Source organism: Zalophus californianus, chromosome X (assembly GCF_009762305.2).
Source record: "Zalophus californianus isolate mZalCal1 chromosome X, mZalCal1.pri.v2, whole genome shotgun sequence".
NCBI lineage: Eukaryota > Metazoa > Chordata > Mammalia > Carnivora > Otariidae > Zalophus > Zalophus californianus.
The window spans coordinates 40,020,205-40,035,070 of record NC_045612.1 but is presented as its reverse complement, the minus strand read 5'-3'; the positions used below and the strand labels follow the sequence as shown (position 1 = coordinate 40,035,070).

Here is a 14,866-nt window from a genome sequence, read left to right as displayed (position 1 = left end):
TAAAAGCCATTTCTGGCAGTTCTCTGGAGGACTCCCAGTAAGGTGTCCTGAGAGCACATTAAGGACACCAGGTTAACAGTTGAGAAAAATTCCAGTCCTTACACATGGGGATGGAAGGGAGAAAGGAAACTCTTTCACTGTGTAACACCATCACAGGATTCACATGAGAGTCTATAGTCTGGGACTCCCAGCTTCTTCGTTTGGAGAACTGTAAAATTATGTGCCACTTCTTTTTACTGTTTTCAAGGCAAGTAGGTGTTAACCTGGAATAGGAAATATGTTGTTGTTGATGATAATGGTGTTATCCTAGGTTTGTTTTTCAACAAATACACCAGATCATGCACATCCAAATGAGTGCTACCCTTTCAAATAGTCACATTGACGTATCATATACTTGAAAAAGTGAATTCACCAAACATAACTACTCTGGGTCCCTAAAGTCACAATATACCATAAGTTATGAGCACATATTCTGGAGCCAGCCGACTTGAGCTGAGGTCTTGGCTCCGGTGCTTATGTGGTCTTCAAAAAAATTCTCTCTGAGCCTCATTTTTAGCAATAAGGGGGTTACCAGGGACTGACGCTTTGACCAATAACAGCCTTATTTGCAAGGAGGATGACTGGCTGCCATTTCCCAACAGGGAACTGATAGAGCAAGATTAAAATGACTGCTCACTAGCTGTGTATAATAAAGGATGGGGAGGGGGAGCAGGAGCAAATAGGTACTGCCCCGTGAAGAGAACAGAAAACTGCCCAACTACATGTGAAATAGGATGTGGGTTATATAACAGGAATAGTTGAGATCTGTTGAGAGAGGGGAGAATGAGTCCTGAGTCTATGTGTTGCTATAAATGAGATTTGAGCAAATTGCTTCATTTCCCAGTGCTTCTGTTTCTTTACCTATAAAATGGGGATAATACTATTACTTACCTCATAAGTCTGTGAAGAAGATTAAGTGAGATACTGCATATAAAGCACTTAGCACAGTGCCTGACCAATAACAAGCTTGTGTGTGTGTGTGTGTGTGTGTGTGTGTAAAATCACCTAAACACGGTCCTTATCCTCTTTAGGAGCTTGCATTTTTAGAGGTATGAAGAGCACCAGGACATGAAGATTGTGCTATCCTAAGTGCTGTGCGAAAGGTACTGATTAATGCTGTTAAGGTGAGATCACATCATGTGGGAACCAGGAGACAGTCTCTGGAGGAGTTAACAGTTGTGATAAGGCTCACAGGATGAGTAGGTTTTTGACAATTCACTTTGGTGCGGTGGTAGATCTGGGAGGAGGGAATAGCCTTGTAGAGGCACAGGGATGGAAAAGTGAGGCATATGTTCAGGGAAGAGAGTATTCAATTTTGTTTGGAGATCACTTGTAAGACTTCGGCCATCCCTGACATTGTTTGGTGTTACAAATCTCAGAAAATAGGGCGCCTGGGTGGCTCAGTTGGTTAAGCGACTGCCTTCGGCTCAGGTCATGATCCTGGAGTCCCGGGATCGAGTCCCGCATTGGGCTCCCCGCTCAGCGGGGAGTCTGCTTCTCCCTCTGACCCTCCCCCCTCTCATGTGCTCTCTCTCTCTCTCATTCTCTCTCTCAAATGAATGAATAAAATCTTTAAAAAAAAAAACAAATCTCAGAAAATAGGCAGCAAAGGTAGGTTGGACACCTATTGAAAGCTAGATAAAAATTCTTATGTGGCAAAAAGGTGATGGGGAGTCGTGGATGATTTTTGAGTATGAGAATGACCTGATGATATTAGACTTTAGGAAAACTTAGGTGGCAGGATTGTTTAGGATGGATTGGAGAGGGAGGAAAATTGGAGGCCAGGAGATGGGCTAGGAGGTTACCACCACCATCTAAATGAGAGCTAACAGGGACTGAACTAGAGGATGACAGGAGTCATCCTCACTTCTCTCAACTGACCTCAGCTATATATATATATAAAATCCTGTTATATAACCCACATCCTATTTCACATGTAGTTGGGCAGTTTTCTGTTCTCCTCATGGGGCAGTACCTATTTGCTCCTGCTCCCCCTCCCCATCCTTTATTGCACACATCTAGTGAGCAGCTATTTTTTTTAAAGATGTATTTATTTTAGAGAGAGAGAACGCACAAGTGGGAGGGGCAGAGAGAGAGAGAATCTCAAGCATACCCTGCCCTAAACGCAGAGCCTGGGATGGGGCTCGATCTCACGACCCTGAGATCACGACCCTGATCACAATCTGAGCTGAAACCAAGAGTCGGTCGTTAAACGGACTGCACCACAGGCACCCCTCGTGAGCAGCCATTTTGTTCGTTTGTTTATTTATTTATTTATTTATTTATTTATTTATTTATTTATTTTTACCAGTTCCCCGTTGGGAAATGGCTGCCAGTCATCCTCCTTGCTGATAAAGCTGTTGTTCATCAAAGCCTCAGGAGATGGAAAAGAAAAGATGGGCTGAAGAGAAGTTCTCAGTAGGATCTGGTCCTTCTGGAATGGCAGAGTAAGCAAAGTAAGAGTCAAAGAGTACCCCAGTGAAGAGCTAAGGGGGGGTGCAGCAACAGTGGTTGGGCAGTGGCACAGGTTTGGTGACCAGAGGATGACATGTGTGAAGTTACTCTGAGGCGCCAGTGGGCCATAGAAGTGGAGTTGCCCGGCAGGGAGTCAGAAGGAGCAATGAGGACTCAATAGTGCTGTGATTGCACAAAGAATGTTTGAAACACTTTCTTTGGAACCATTCCAACAGGAAAGAATTAAAGTCTTTAGACTCTAAGCACTGACTAGATTATGCCCTTCTATACGTAATTCAGAATTTTAAAAGTCCCTACAAAACCATAAAATATATAGAAGGAAGTCCAATAAATTCTGATTTTCCCATGATGACTATTTCAGGGATTAAAAAATATATATGAGAAAATTTACTCCCAAATCTGTCTCTCTGTCTCGATCTCATGCTGGTGCCATAAGTAAGAATGGTCTCAGTCTGTCTTTTGAAAACCCAAGACTGCCAACTGAGCTGGTTCCCAAGCCCCACAAGGACAGCAGGCTCATTACTTTATAATTATGCCGTTTCTTTTTTTTTAAGATTTTATTTATTTATTTGAGAGAGAGGGAGAGAGAGTGCGCACAAGCAGGGGGGAGCAGCAGGCAGAGGTGGGGAGAGAAGCAGGCTTCCCACCGAGCAGGAAACCCAGTGTAGGGCTCCATCCCAGGACCCTGGGCTCAAGACCTGAACTGAAGGCAGACGCTTAACCACCTGAGCCACCCAGGTGCCCCTATGCCTCATTTCTTGGGCACAAAACAGCATTTTGATGAACTTGAACACCTACCTTATTTAATAAAATTAGTCTGAAATGACCTAGCTATTTCCAAAGACCAAATTCCCTCAAAGGGTAATGATCTGTTCCTATTTAGGACACTAGGACATTTAAAAAACATTTCTACTGATCTCACACAATACACAAAAATCAAATCTGAATGGGTTAAATTCAGATTCCCAAATCCATTCATTTAGCAAATACTGAGTACCTACTATGTGCAAGGCACTGTTCTAGGCCCTTGGAGTAAATAGTAAATGAAATAGACGGAAATCCCTGTCCTCTTGAAACTTACATTCTAGGGGCGCCTGGGTGGCTCAGTCTGTAAAGCGTCTGCTTTCTGCTCAGGTCATGATCCCAGGGTCCTGCGATTGAGCCGTGTCGGGGCTCCCTGCTCAGTGGGGAGTCTGCTTCTCTCTCTCCCTCTGCACCCCCCACTTCTTCTCTCGCTTTCTCTCTCTCTCTCAAATAAATAAATAAAATCTTAAAAAGAAGAGAGAGAGAAATTTACATTCTAGCTGGGTGGAAAAGTTAACCACAAGTAAACAGCATAGTATGTTGGAAGGTAATGAATGCTATGTGATAAGGAAAAGGCAGTAGGGGATTGGGAGGGCTGGAGTGGAGAAATCTGCAGTTTTAAACTGTGTACTCAGGGGCAGCATTGTTGAAAACTAACATTCGAGCAAAGACTTGAAGAAGATGTGAGTTGGACCTGCTGATACCTGGATTTAAAGGGTCACAGACAGAGGAAACCACCAGTGTAAACGCCCCCGAAAGTGGGAGCGTGCCTGGCTTATTCAAGAGTCAGCAAGAACAGTGTGGTTGGATCAGGGTGAGAGGGAAGGAGTGGTAGGAGATGAGGTAGGTTGGACGGGTGGTGGAAGGGGTGAGGTAGATCATTTTATAGGGTCTTCTGAACAACTTTAAAACAATTTTTAAAGATTTATTTATTTGAGGGGGGAGGGGCAGACAGAGGGGGACAGAGAGACTCTCTAGCACACTCTACGCTGAGTGTCAAGCCCCACCCAGGGCTGGATCCCAGGACCCTGAGATCATGACCTGAGCAGAAACCAAGAGTCAAACACAGATGACTGAGCCACCCAGGTGCCCCATAGGCTACTTTAAAGACTTTGGCTTTTACTGTGAGAGAAACTGAGAACTATTGGACGATCTTGAGCAAAAGTGAGATGGGATCTGACTTACATGTAAAAGGATCATTCTGGCTGCTGTGATGAGAATAGACTGTAAGGGGAAAAGGAAGAAACAGGGAGACCAGTTAGGAAGCCATTGCAGTGAGCCTGGCAATTGATGGTGGCAGCTCAGCCCAGGGTGGTAACAGTGAAAGTGGGGAAGGTCATCGGAGTCTGGGTCTATTTTGAACATGGACCCAAAAGAATTTGCTGACGATTCGATGTGGTACATGAGGGGAGGAGAGGAATCAAGGATGACACCAGGGCTTTTGGCCTGAGCAACTGGAAGCACAGAGTTGCCATAACTGAAAGGCAGGACAAAATTATAGAAGCATTAAGAGAAAGTATAATATTATATATTAATATATATTATATAATAATATAAATTAACATTTCTATAGGCTGGGATCAGGGAAGGCTTTCTTAAGGAAGACATGAAACTCAGAAGCTACGAAGAAAAAAAAATTGCTAGATTAACTAGAACAAAATGCAAACCTTCTTTATGGTGGAAGATGTAAAATTTTTTAATAAAAAGTTAGGCTGGAAGAAAATATTTATAATATATGCACCAAACTTAATTCCTTTTTAATTAATTCTTGGTTATCAATCAATCAATTAATCCTTAATTATGGGGTATGAAATTAAGATTCCTAAGGTATAAGGAGCACTTCAATGATACTGAAAGACATAATTCAATGAAAAGTGTCCTAAGGCCATAAATAGGCAATTCACAGGGAATGGAACACCAATTAAGCCAGCAAACCTATGAAAAAAGGCTCAGCCTCACCAGAGAACTACAAATTAAAACAGCAATGTGACACCAGTTCTCACCCATGGTACTAGTAAAAATAAATGGTATACTTTTCACTATTGACAAGGGTGTGGAGAGACAGGCACTCTCATACACTCTTAATGGAGGTGTCAATTTATAAAGGATTTCCAGTGGACAATATTGCAGACTCTACCAAAATTTAAAGCGTCCGTCTCCTTTGATTCAGCAGTTCCAGTTCTAGGTACCTAATCTACAGAAATAATCATGCAAGTGGGCGGAGATGTAGGCAAAGGGACATCCATTTCACCGTTGTTAATAGTAGTGACAAACTGAAGGCAATGCAAGAATTGACCAACAAGAGAATGGTTAAGTGAGTTGTGGTACATCTGTACAGTGAAATGCTCTGCAGCCTTCGAACACATAAGGTAGCTTCTAAGGTGGCGTCGCAAATGCTGACCCAAAGAGACAATAAAAATACTTTTTCAAGGGGAAAACAAACTATCGAATGATATGCATAGTACGATTACCTTTATGATTCAAAAAACCACCACCACGTGCATGTGTGTGTGTGTGTGTGTGTGTGTGTGTGTGTGTGTGTGTGTGAGAGAGAGAGAGAGAGAGAGAGAGAGAGAGAGAACTCGCAGAAGCTCTGAGAAAAACATGAAACTCCCATTGCTTGTGCGCATGGTGTGCAATTACACCCGTGGTTAAGAGAATGGAGGCTTTCTTTTTATTCCCTGAGTACTTCTTTTTTGTTCTTTGAAATCCCATTACAATCAAAATGTGTTATTTTTGTAATTTTTAAGTTAACAAAAATGAGAAATAAGTCAGAGGCTGCAGATTTCTGAAAGTTCCCAAAGACTCCTGGAAACAGCATGATTGATACGTGACAGTCCCACTGTGTCACTGTGATGGGAGGGACAGCATCTAATGCGTGCTCTGTGGCCTTGGGAAAGACACAACGTTTCTGAGCCTCTGTTTTTTATACAGAGAACGGAGATAATTCCTCCCCTGTTTATTTTAGTCAGTTGCGAAGATAAAATGGAAAAGCGGCTTAAAAGTTATAAAGCCGTGTAAAAATATGAAGCATATTTAACAGTACTTCATGTGCTAGTTAATGACCCACTTCTTTGTCAATAACATCAAAATTCAATACCAAGAAGAGAACTTAGATGATCTCTTTGAGTTTGTTTTCACAGAATTCTTCCTGTCCCAATTGGGTGCGATGTAAGCAGCAATGTAGGCATTTTACTTAAATGTTCTAGAGAGTTCTGTGTTTGTCTGAGATAGTCTGTGTGCAGATGGGTTTTGGCAATAGCCTTAAGTCATACTTTCCACCCCACCCACTTCAGGGCCAGCTAGCTTGGACAGCAGCGGATTAATTAGAAAGCTTTTACTTAGCCCTTGCTTTGTGCTTAGCATTCCACCATGAGCAGATGGCCAGACATCCAAGTTCACCTGGGACTGTTATGATTTACACCGTCTGTCCCATGTAATGCCAATAGCAGCCTATTCACTCTCAAAAGTGTCCTAGGTTTAATGATGAATTATATGCTCACCTATGGGGCATGGAAGGAGACATAGGAAGCCCTTGACTTACAAACACCTGACTTAGAAACCTCTTTCCCTATCCCAGCTCTTCACCACTGGAAAAGCCAGTACTACTTTCATGGATCTTTTGGAGACTTAATGGATTCAGAGGTCAAGGCAGGGCCAAGGCTGAGAATGTTGATGTGGACCTCCAGAGGGCTGCCCTCCAAATTGCCCTCCTCGGCAAAACCTCCTCCCTCAGACCATTTATCTTTATTGCATTGCCTGATACTCCTGGTGGGAGATTCATTTGGGGTGGAGGAGGCAAGCATTCTCTTTTCAATAGTGTAAACCGGTTGAAGAATGTTCATGGCAATTTTTTCCCCTTCCTAACATGGAGCTGATTGTCTGCTTATACAGAAGAGGGGAATTTCTGGGAGGCATAAGGTTAGAAAGGAAAAGGTAGTCTTGGAGCGTGAGTTATTCTGGTGAGTAAGACCCTTCCTTAGGGCAAGCTAGGAACTCAAGGGTCCTGGGGGCCATGAGAGTTGGGGACAGAAAAGAAGGTGGGTGTCAAAAGCATACAGTAGTTATTTGCAGGGGGGGGATGTTGCTTTGGGCTCAACACATATCCTAGGAAGGGAAAGGAATGTTCTTTTTCGGCCCCCTGCTGCTCCTTCTCCTCTTCCCCTGCTCTGTATGGCCCAGGACCCAGAATTCACACCGGTGGTAGACTATGTGCCTCATAAGTCTGGAAATGAGTCTTCCGTTTAAAGCATCCTGCTTTGGCAGGAATGTGTGCTCTTAGATTCAGTCAATGGGCTTACCAGTACATTTTGGTATATAGCCTTTCTTAACTTGGGGGCTGCCTTATAAGACTTTGTCTCTGCCCTGGAGGGGCTCACAGCTATTGGATTTAGGGGAGACCCAGTTAATAAATAGGAAACTACTGGAAAACAATCAAGTGCCAACTGTAGTGTATTTGTTCTAAGTACAATGCAAATCTATTCAAAGTGGAGCCCAGAGAGGGGTGGTAAACATTAAAAATTTAAAAATAAAGCTTTTCATATAAGACAGCATTACTGATCTGCCCTATGAATCTGCTTAGACAGCAAGAAGATAGAGGAGAAAATTCTAAGCAGTGTTGGAATTCACCTGGAGCCAAGGTCTGGCACCAGCCATGAGCATGGACAGGAAAGGCTGTGGAAGGAATCAGGAAGCAGTGGGAAACTGGCCTGGCTAAGGTGAGTGGGGCTCAAACATTTCCTGTAAATTAAAGTTCATAAAACAGGGTGCCTGGCTTGCTCGGTTGGAAGAGCATGCAACTCTTGATCTCGAGGTTATGAGTTTGAGCCCTGCCGCCAGGTGTACAGATTACTTCAATCAATGAAAACTTAAAAAAAAAAGTTCATAAAACACATCACTGTAGCGTGCCCATGTTTCGTGTGACTGAACACTGTGAGGCAAGAAATTGCAACAGCATTTTTCGGGTGGGTGAAGTTCAGATGAGGGGACGGTCAGGTCTTGGAAGGCTGGGAATCCAGATTAAGGACTCGGGTCTTGTTGGAAGGAGTCCGTCGTGGTGTTAACTGAAGATGCTTGGTCAGGGTAGGAACATCGGACCTAAGAACCTGGGGTTGAAGCAGCAGATTGGTGAAAGGACAGATCTGAGAGCCATTGCACTGGTGAAAACAGCAGGATTTAGAGATCACCTAGGAAGAGCCCGAGGAGGCCTTCATGCCTCTCAACTTAAACGTGACAGGAACTCTTGTTAGCAAAGGCTTCTCACCAAGGCAACCTGCCATTCCCTTCTAGGGAACCCCCTTTCCAAAGAAATCCCATTACATCTACTCATTAACCTAATTCTGCAAAAGTTGAGACTCATCCAATGGAAGTCTTAAAGCATTTATTCAACTCACCTGGTGGCACAGCGTTCGGTTGGGGGAATGCTATAGGGTTTATAACCCGGAAGACCAAAGCACGCTATTCGTTCTACCGCCAAAGTGGTGAGAACCACCACAGCTTCAAAAAAAGTGTAGCGTGTCCAGAGTTTGTTCACACAGAAGTGCATGCTTTTTGCTTCCTAACCCCTGTGTCCTTCCTGTGAACCCTGTCTCCTGAGAAAATCTTAGAGCACCAATTTACTAACCTAATTTGTGAAAGGAGGTTGGTGAATCCATGCTGGAAGGCTTCGATGGAAATATTTGAAATTAATTAGCCTTGTCGGCTTTTATTCGTATAGGCTCACTTCCAACTGTATATCCCCCCCAAGTTTAACTTTTTAATAAGATTGATTTTAAACGCTAAAACTCAGAGAATCTGTGTACAAAGAGCTTGAAGAATTTAAATGCATGGGTTTATTATTAACACAGTAGCAAATATATCAAAGGAAACACGCCCCATGAAAAGTGTTTCAAAGAAACACAAATCTGCTCTGAGAAAGGACTGTACCCAATAAGTAAGCCCGAAGAGGCTGTTTGCTTCGTGATGCCTGCAGATAAGCCTGGCCAAGCTCGGTGTGATTGAAGGAGGCAGTCTGAGACTCAGCCTAGCCCAGGCAAGCAACCGGCCCTCGGCTGCGCTCGACGAACATTGACACAATGGTGTTCGCATTTTGGAAGGTCTTTCTGATCCTAAGCTGCCTTGCTGGTAAGGAAAGGATCTCCAAATCATCAAAGATGATTGGGGACTGAGTTTTCTCTTAAGCTGAAATCGTGAATTTTTCCATGAATGTTCTCCTCTTGCACTTCAAAGGAATTATGATTACTTTGCTGAATAAAGTAATTTTCAGAGCTCTAGCTTAGCAAATATAGGCCATGTTGTAAATGTAATTTTATGGAGCTTCTGAATTAAAATTTTCTCACAAAAATCACAGGAGTTTTCTTTCTCTCTCTCACTCTCTCTTTTTTTAATCTGGAAGGTGAACAGATTAATTTGCTCAGCAGCTGAAGTTTGCACTCAGGATAGTTACCCCCTCTCTTTTATTTTAGTGATTCTTTTAAGGGAACTCACTGTGATCCACTTGCTTTGTTACGACAAGCAGAGCCTGGCTTGGAGGGCCTGCTATGCTTTACTCTGTAACATTTCTTTAGGAGTTGCAGTTTTCCAAACCAAAGACCTTATTTTGGAAAATATGTGAGTGATTTATTGCTGTGCACGATATGGGTGTTTTTAGGGATTGGAGCAAAACAAAATCATTTTTAGAATCAAGATCCTGATGTTGGTAAGACCCAGGAGAGATCACTAATTCAGAAAATCCCTTGGCTCGTTTTTTCAAATACCAGATCCATTTGAATCTCTTTTTATGATGTTAACTCTATGGTAGGTACAATAATAATGTTTACAGTTATTCTGATACAGTTAAGCCATTGGTAATATTAGGCAGTCGTTGGAAGGAGGGTCACTGAGCATATTTAATGACAGAAGAAAAATGTCCAGGATAAAATATTAAGTGAAAAAGCAGATACACACATTTGACTAGAATAAATTGTGAGAAGGTTATATACCAAAGTGCTCATGGTGATTGCCTCTGGGTGATGGGATTATAGATGACTTGTTTTATTCCTCAGCTTTTCCCTATTTTCTGGAGTTTCTACAAAGAATATTATACTATTTTCATAATTAAAAATTGTGACTTTTCAAAATTACATGATATTCAGTAATAGTTCTCTAAATGTTTGTTTCTCAGTGCTTAAACAGACATGTTCTGTGGAGTCATCAGAAGGCAATATTGTATTTATCCTGTGATCTAACTAGGACTTAGAGCTGGAACAAGCCACCTTTCTCAGCTTCTATCCTGGTGCGAACACGTCACAGTGCCCCCGCCGCCCCGCCTCCAGGAATATTCATTTTAAACTTTAACTTTAGACGGTGCAAGTCTTTGTTCCTTCTTAAAGAGCTTCCAGTCATTAGCTAATTGGGTTGCCCCTGGGCCTTCTGCACCAGCCCCCTAAAATCACACATGTAGTTAATCCCCATTTCCTTATGTGAGGCCTTATGCAGGCTTACACTAGACACCAGTTTTGGAATAGTTACAAGAATGACTTTTAACATAACTAACTAATTTTTACTGATTACAAATGTAGTGTATGGGTGTTGTGGACAGGTCGAATATATGAAAACATATAAATAAAATAAAAATCACCCGCAATCTTACCACTCAGAGATTTGAGTGAATTTTTTACATATATTTTTTTCCTTCACAGGTATGTATACATATATCATGGCAAAATTGGGTTTCCACCTTGTATACAGTTTTCTATTGTTTGAAAACTTACTTAGATGACGTCAGGATCTTATTTGATTGTGACTTTTAGAGCAAGGCCCAATCGGAGTGACCCAATAAATACTTTAGAGCCTTTGTTCTTCAAGGACTATATAATCAGTTTTGTTGGTATAGTGTATATCTTGTGTATCTATACGTATATGGTGGCCCGTAGGAAAATACAGTCGTGTCAGTCTAGCAGGTAGAATGGAAATATGGTATAATATATTGCTGTTTGCTGTGCTTACATCCGTATGGAATTCGGAGAAAGGAAGATTTCCGTAGTCTATACTTGGAATTGGTAGTGTCACTCAGTTGATCCAAATACGTCTGTGAAACAATGATAATGTTTTTATCGAGGCGTAATTTGATGTGCTACCTGGACTGGTTTCCCATCAGGAAGAATGTCATGTTTTTTGGTGTCAAGCACGGTGCCTGGCACATTGTAGGCTCATAGTAAATGTTTGTTGAAAGAATGAATTAGCGGGGCGCCTGCGTGGCTCAGTCGTTAGGCTTCTGCCTTCGGCTCAGGTCACGATCCTGGGGTCCTGGGATTGAGCCCCGCATCGGGCTCCCTGCTCAGCGAGGAGCCTGCTTCTCCCTCTGCCTGCCGCTTCCCCTGCTTGTGTTCCCTCTCTCGCTGTGTCTCTCTCTGTCATATAAATAAATAAAATCTTAAAAAAAAGATTTAAAAAATAAAGAATGAATGAATTACCTTCTGAAATGCTACCATTTGGAACAACATGGATGGACCTTGAGGATGTTATGCTAAGTGAAATAAGTCAGAGAAAGACAAATACTGTAGGATATCACTTAGAAGTGGAATCTACAAAAGCCAAACTCATAGAAACAGAGTAGAATGATGGTTACCAGGGGCTGGGGAGGTGTTAGACAAAGGGTACAAATTTCCAGTTAGAAGATGAGCAAGTTCTGAGGATCTAATGTACAGCATGGTGACTCTAGTTAATAATATTGTATATATACTTGAAAGTTGCTAAGAGAGTAGATCTTAAATGCTCTCACCACAAAAAAGAGATGGTAATTATGTGATGTGATGGAGGTGTTTAGTTCACACTATGGTGGTAGTCATTTTGCAATATGTAAGTGCATCAACGCATTGCACACCTTACACTCATGCTTTGTTTTTTGTCAATTTTATGTCAGTAAAGCTGGAAAAATAAAAGAATGAATTACCTTCCCAAACCCCAAGCATTCAGAAATAATTTTCACGTTCATATTTAAAATCAATTTTCTGTACAATTAAGCAAGACAGATTTTAATCAGAATCTTTCTGTATAATGGCATATGTCAATTATACTGCAATAGAAGTTGATATGATCAAAAAAATCTTTCTGATGACTTCTTAGGAAGTCTTAGGTTGCATTCCATTTCAGGAAAATCATTTCCATCAAAAATGTCTTCTGCAAAAATTCACACATATCATTTAGATACTTGTAATATATGTTAGTCACCTGTTAACAAGGTATTTTAATGTTATTTTCATTTTCTGGCTGTATGGGCTAGCACTTCAAAGCAGTAATATACTGGAGCTTTAGTCTCATGCTCAAATCCAAAAAGTGATCCCTTGGTTATATTATAAGTCAAAAATGAAGCAATTATATGCGAGGTTGCTGGAAATTAAATCACTTCAAATGCATCATGTTAAGTATGGTTATTTGAGGAATATTTTTGCTGTGGTATATTAAGAGAATAATTCCCCATAAGCACGGTGCCTGCCATATTGTAGGCATTAAGTACACGAGTGAACAATCATTATCAAACCATGAAAGAAAACATCTTTTAAAAACAATTAATTTAAGTGTATAGAGTTCGGATTAGTTTCTTTTAATAATCACCACTGAATTTTAAAAACAACCACGCATATTTTAACCACATATGTGTTGTTTCGCTTTCTCATCCAGCCAGGACAGTGAGGGAGAGTGCAGTTCTGAGTTTTATTTAATTCAGGCACTAATCTACAGGTTGCTATTCATTCACCGTCTTGTTAATACAGAGATTTTTCTGACTTTTTCTGTTTTAAAATAATTTCCCAATTTAGAGTAAATTAATCCAAAGGGAGGGAACTTTTTTTTTTACCTGCCACTCACAGAAGGTTACATTTGTACTCTTCACTCTCCACACGTGACTATCTCAACTTAAATTAATTCAAGTGAAATGAAATGAGAAATTCAGTTCCTCAGTCACCTAGCCACATTCCACGTGCTCAGCAACCACATGTGGGTAATGACTTACTGAATTGGACGGTAATGCAGAGATAGAATATTTACACCATCACAGGAAATCCTGTTGGATGGGCTAGAGGCTGATCTCCATGGCTTAAGTAATGTGCACTAATGGAATCAGGTGACATTTTTTAAAAGTTCATCTGGAAATATGTAGCTTTGGGTTCTGAAGCATACTGTTGGTCTATTAGGGAGGGACAACTTCTGAAAACCATCTTTTCTTCAGAATTTAAGGATTGATTGTGGTGCTGTATTAGGAATCTGGACAATAAGATGGTCTAGAGATACTGCCTGGCCAACGGTTACCTATTTATAGGACAATGTGTAGTATTCTTAAAAAAAAAATACAGTTTCACAGTAGATTTGGAGGTTACCATCCTTATTCCAAGGTGATACTGTCGAGCTTCTACAGATCTCAAATTATTTATGTATTTGTATGTCTTCTATTTTTAAAAACGTTGCAGATGTTTAAATCACATTTATAGTTCCTAAAGCCTTGATTTTCATTTGCCCTCATTCTGGTCTGTGCTCTAAATGGCTTCCTGCTGCGTTGATAGGGCGGGCAGAGATTGTGTCTGTCTTGTTCATTGATTGCCCCGTGTTTAGCACTGTATGTGGCACAAAACAGGTGCTCAACAGGTATTTGCTAGTAGACAGCACGGCCTCTTGCATGGCTTGCCTTGTGTGAGAGCCGTGCTTACTTTGCCTTCCAGCGTTTGCTGAGAGCAGCCTTTGAAGGGTATTGGGTTGGGGGGGGGAGGTGCTTACTTTGTCATAAACTCCCACCATTAGCTAGTCCCATAACAGACACTGGGACCTGAACTAGAAGACAAAAATGATGGCCAAATAATACCTTCAACATCTGTTTTTAGGGGAAAGTTTCTGGGAACTTTAATGGCCACCAAATGCCCATTCCGTCCTTTTTATTTTGGACACTTAAAAGACATTTGGAAGTCATCATTTGAGCATAGCCAAAGATGTGTCTAACTTCCAGGAAAAAATGAGATGCAGTCTTTGAGGGCAGGAGAGAGCCACTTAGCCTTCCCCAGTAAAGCTTCCATTGGAAAGAGTAGCTGTTTGCTGTGGATCCGTTTTGTTTTTTGGAGAGGCAAAATGGGACCTAGGAGAGCATGGAGAGAACATGGGGAAGAGGAAAACTGCATGGAGTCAGAAGGTGCTGCATTGGTGTCTATCTTAAATCACTTTTCTCAGTTGATCACCATATCGGTTGCCCTATAAACACCCAAACTCTGGCAGAGAAGCAGCTGGACCAGGTGGCTTGGCTGTGACAGAGAACTTGGCTATTGAATAGGGAAAACCAGGGGTCTCAGTACATGGTTTGCTTTTTCTTCTAATTTTTCAAAATGTTTGTCAATTCCCTGAGTTATGTTTGCCTGTCGTTAAGTAAGAAAATTTTTAAATTAGGGAAGTGTTGGGGTATGCAGAATTGGGAAGGGGGCCAGGATTTGTCTTTCTGTACTATTTCCTCTGATCTTTCCATGATCTCTATGTCTTCACTCTCTTCTTATCTGTAACCCTGCAAGCAGCCAGAACTCCGACCCGGGTT

The 14,866-nt window shown here is 41.5% G+C and overlaps 1 protein-coding gene across 3 annotated transcripts in view; it reads left to right on the top strand.

The window, feature by feature from the left end:
• The first annotated feature begins 1,070 nt into the window (after positions 1–1,070).
• Positions 1,071–14,866, top strand: part of VSIG1 (V-set and immunoglobulin domain containing 1) — a 45,186-nt gene continuing 31,390 nt past the window's right edge. Inside the window, exons 1-2 of one of the 3 annotated variants that reach the window (XM_027607419.2) lie at positions 1,071–1,142; positions 2,351–2,495. Coding sequence is in view for 2 of the 3 variants with exons in the window: in XM_027607418.2 (XP_027463219.1) it covers positions 9,393–9,441 (49 nt within the window). In the remaining variant the exon portion in view is untranslated. Of the gene's footprint in view, positions 1,143–2,350; positions 2,496–9,235; positions 9,442–14,866 lie in introns of those variants that run through there. The other 2 variants (XM_027607418.2, XM_027607420.2) reach the window with 2 other exon arrangements.